This window comes from Nicotiana tomentosiformis, chromosome 9 (genome assembly GCF_000390325.3).
Source record: "Nicotiana tomentosiformis chromosome 9, ASM39032v3, whole genome shotgun sequence".
Lineage (NCBI taxonomy): Eukaryota > Viridiplantae > Streptophyta > Magnoliopsida > Solanales > Solanaceae > Nicotiana > Nicotiana tomentosiformis.
In genome coordinates this window covers 104,330,768-104,335,292 of record NC_090820.1, presented here as the reverse complement: position 1 = coordinate 104,335,292, position 4,525 = coordinate 104,330,768, and the positions used below count along the sequence as shown (strand labels likewise).

General features: G+C 43.8%; 1 protein-coding gene across 1 annotated transcript; it reads left to right on the top strand.

The window, feature by feature from the left end:
• The first annotated feature begins 296 nt into the window (after positions 1–296).
• LOC138899438 (uncharacterized) lies at positions 297–4,000 on the top strand. Its single transcript, XM_070185832.1, has 2 exons — positions 297–1,707; positions 2,232–4,000. The coding sequence occupies exon 2, from the start codon at positions 2,249–2,251 to the stop codon at positions 3,809–3,811; it is 1,563 nt and encodes a 520-aa protein (XP_070041933.1). The 5' UTR covers positions 297–1,707; positions 2,232–2,248; the 3' UTR covers positions 3,812–4,000.
• Positions 4,001–4,525: the final 525 nt, after the last annotated feature.

The window sequence follows — 4,525 nt, the reverse complement described above, 5'->3', positions numbered from 1 at the left end:
AGTTGGTGAGAAGGTGTGTTCCTGAGGAAGAGATGAAGGCTATACTACATGACTGCCATGCGTCACCATATGGAGGTCATCACGGCGGGGATAGAACCGCCCAAAAAGTGCTACAATCAGGTTTTTATTGGCCAAAATTGTTTAAGGATGCACATGCCTTCGTTAAAAATTGTGATAGATGCCAAAGAACTGGAACTATCACGAGGAAGCACGAGATGCCCTTGCAAAATATACTGGCGGTAGAACTTTTTGATGTTTGGGGGATTGATTTTATGGGACCATTCCCATATTCTAACGGACACAGATACATCTTGGTGGCGGTCGACTATGTTTCTAAGTGGGTAGAGGCCATAGCTCTTCCTACTAACGACGCAAAAGTTGTGGTAGGCTTTGTAAAGAAGCACATCTTCACACGTTTTGGGACCCCAAGAGTGTTGATAAGCGACGGGGGAACTCACTTTTGTAACAAACTGCTGAATAATATTCTTGCAAAATACGGAGTCAAGCACAAAGTTTCTACTGCCTATCATCCCCAAACGAGTGGTCAAGTAGAAGTTTCCAACAGAGAGGTCAAGCAGATTTTGGAAAAGACAGTAAGTATGAATAGAAAGGACTGGGCCGGGAAGCTGGATGACGCATTATGGGCATATCGCACTGCGTACAAGACCCCAATAGGCACTTCTCCGTACAGGTTGGTTTATGGGAAGGCCTGCCATCTGCCCGTCGAGCTTGAACACAAAGCTTATTGGGCGATTAAAAAGCTAAATATGGAGATGGACTTGGCCGGTGAAAAGAGATTGCTACAACTCGACGAGCTTGATGAGTTTCGATTGCATGCGTATGAAAATGCCAAATTGTATAAAGAGAAGACAAAAAGATGGCATGATAAGCATATCCAACATCGTGAGTTTGAACCAGGTCAACAAATTCTACTGTTTAATTCAAGGCTAAAGCTTTTTCCAGGAAAGCTTAAATCTCGATGGTCGGGTCCGTTTGAAGTGGTTAGTGTGAAACCTCATGGTGCGATAGAATTGTGTGAAAAGGGGTCCAATACGACATTCTTGGTAAATGGCCAAAGAGTAAAACACTATTGGGGTGGTGACATTGCACGTCACAAGACCACAATGGACTTAGTGGAGGCATGAAGAACATGTTGCGTCGTGCCGCGACGTTAAATCAGGCGCTTCTTGGGAGGCCACCCAAGTTAGTTAGTTTTTTTTTTTTTTTTTTTTTTGTCTCCCTTCTTTTCGTAGGACATAGATTTTATTCAAGAAAACGAGGCGGATGCGTCGCGTCCCCCTCAGCAAAAAAAAAAAAAAAAAAAAAAATTGACGGGCCAATTGCTCAAGGCAGTGAAGTCTGCCTATCGCGCCCGTATCGCGTCCGAAAATTTTTTGAAGGAAAACGAGGCGGATGCGTCGCGTCCCCCTCAGCAAAAAAATTGACGGGCCAATTGCTCAAGGCAGTGAAGTCTGCCTATCGCGCCCGTATCGCGTCCGAAAATTTTTGAAGGAAGACAAGGGGATGCGTCGCGTCAAAGCTCGCACGCACAGGTAAGTAATATATATTTTAACACATCTTAAGATAACCTATTCGAACAAAAACGTTTCTTGCGACGCATCCACTCGTCTCGTTTTGGCGACGCCTACGAACGCAGAACAGAATTCTCTCATCGAAATTGTATCGCAATAAGATCAAACGCGACAGGTACGCATCATCCTCTTCGTTCTTCCGTTGGCTTCTCTCCAAATTCGTCTCTCCTCCCTCCTTCAATGGTAGCAACAAGTAGGTTTTGCAATTTCAAGATTTTTAGGGCTGTCGTTCTTGGTAGTTGTAATGGTTGAGAGATGATAAACTATAATTCCCTTCATCTCGTCCAACTTTGGGAGGGTAGTTGCACTGCTCAACTGATAGAATGAACTAGGCACACTTGTTGCATACCACATGTTCGACGAATTGTCCCTGAGAAAAATTTAGGCGTCGGTGAAGTCTGAGTAACCGAGCAACATTGGTGTATGCTTGAGAATAAGTGTGGGGTCGAGTGAGGGGCTATGTGAAATTGAGTTTTTGAAGAAAGTTATCACATACTTGCTGAAAGTCATGAGCTACAATTCCATGAAGAGTGAATGGCATGACTTTACAAATAAATTGAAGTCTGCAAGCTGTCGCAATTGCTTTCAGGCTGAACTTCGCTGTTTCATCTGCTAATTGTTGAATTCTTTGCATTGCAGGTACTTAGATTCGTAAAATGACAGCAGCGAGTAAACCATCCAAGCAACAAGACAAAGATGGTAACAAACAACCGCCCAAAAAGCCTACCGGAAGGGCAGCGGGCGGTCCAAATCCACAGAAAAAGAGGAAGCGGACGGAGAAGGAAATGGAACTGCTGCCTAGGCAGTTAAGTGATGATTCAGAGCAAGAGGAGGAGGAAACATTGGTCCGGAGGACAGTGAAGAAGGGTATTACACCAAGCAAAGGAATAGAGATACGAGAGCCTGTGACATACCAAAGAAAAGCTTCGAGAATGAGTGCTCCAACTGATAAAGGGAAGGAGAAGATTACTACAGAATCTGAATCCGATTCCGATTCGGACAATGACCACCTACAGATCAACATGAGTGATGAAGACGAAGGTGAACCCATAGACCGAGTTGATTGGGAGAAATACTTTGTTAATGAGAAGGCATTCCGAGCCTATAAGAAGATATTGGTTTCAAAGAAGTACATTCCGGAAAAGCCGATAAACATCGGACCACTTAAGACAAAGTACTCAGAGTTTCTCCAGTCAATTCGAGAGGTGCAAAAATGGGGACCCATTCTGAAAGGTCATGGCAAAGCCAACCTCACCATTGTTAGAGAGCTCTACGCCAATTGGCGTCACGCACGGGGAAACATTGTGCGAGTAAGAGGGATAGATATTAATGTGTCAGCTGAAGCTCTGAATAACTTCTTAAGGGTGCCACACACACTCACTGACAGGTTTGACGCCATATGCAAAACACCAGATTATGCACACATTAAGTCTGTCCTATGCCCTACCAGGAAGGATGCAGAATGGAAGCATGGGAGTATGGAGTACCACTCTATAGCAAAGGAATTCATGAGTGCGTTAGCACGTGTGGCTCTAAATTTCATTTGTAACCGACTGCTGCCATGCCAACATAAAACTGATGTCCCTCGTTACCGCGCACTCGTATTATATGCTTTATTAGAGGGGATACCACTCAACTTCGGAGCCATCATGCATGATCAAATGCAGCGAACCAGGATGAATTACAAGTGGAGGCTGTTCTTTGCTAATACCCTAACGGCTTTTTTAACAGAGAGGGGAGTACTATGGGACAAGGAGAATGATGACATTGAGGCTAAAGCTCCAGGACCATATGATGTCACTCATGTTCTAGAGCCGAACAAGGGAAGGTCTTCTAAGCTCACCGTCCAACAATTATTTGAGCATATGCAAGCAGATATGCAAGAGAACAGGGCTGAGCTGATAGCGACTCGTGTCGAGTTGAGTGCCACCAGGGATGAGTTGAGACAGACTCGTGCGGATCTAAGCCGAGTTCAGACCGAGCAGGCCACGATGATGAAGGAGATATCATTACTCCTCAGAGCTCTGGTTCAATGTGCAGGTACAGACATCTCCCAGCTGATTGCATCATCCACTGCCGGACCATCCACTCCTGTTCCTCCCATAGTCACCGAGGCTCCACTCAACAGGCCTATTGAGGTCGCTGTAACACCTGATACAGAATCAGCACCAGTTGTTGATGATAGGAATGCTATGGATGCAGATGCTCCTCCACCTTGACTTCAGGGAGTCCTTCTCACCCTACTTTACCTTGTTTGTGTGCGTTGGGGACAACGCACAATCCTAAGTGTGGGGTGGGGGTGATTTATGTTTGATGTATGGATGAATGTACTAATATATTCACTGGATTAATGGCATAAAATAGCAGTAAATTCATCTATATGGAGTAACTATCAGTTTATCTATTAGTTTATTTATAAATAAAAAAAAAAAAAAAAGTATCTTTGTAGATAGTAATAATCCCCTGTGGTTTTTCTTTGTGCCTCGGTTCTTTTCCATGGGATGTAGTTTGAACCGGGTAATTTTGTTTTCTTTTTAGAGTAGAGTAGGAATGTAGGGAATAAAAGGAGGAAGAATGATGAACCTAGGTGACCTTGACTTGGTTGATACTGGCATATTTAAGCTTTTACATATGTAATATCTTCCCTTCTCACTCTGAAATTATTGATGATGCCTTGTTAAAACGGATAGCATGTTTTGTTGCAGCCTATTTCTCATTTTTCTTGACTTGTGTTCACTTTGCGTTTAATGCTTAATATCTCGTTGCTCCGTGAATACTTGCATTGTTTGAGAGTCGGAATGTGACCGTCCTTAGCGAGTCATGTGCCATGTGTGGTGAGGTTTTTGTGTAGTCCATGTAATGTACTTGTGTCTAGAACTTGCCCGGTATGTGAGTTGAAGCGAAATTTTAGGTGATGCTCGGTTTGAAAAATG

Bases quoted from the DNA above. Each gene is read 5' to 3' on its own strand.
- LOC138899438 (XM_070185832.1), top strand. From the start codon at position 2,249: ATGACAGCAGCGAGTAAACCATCCAAGCAACAAGACAAAGATGGTAAC.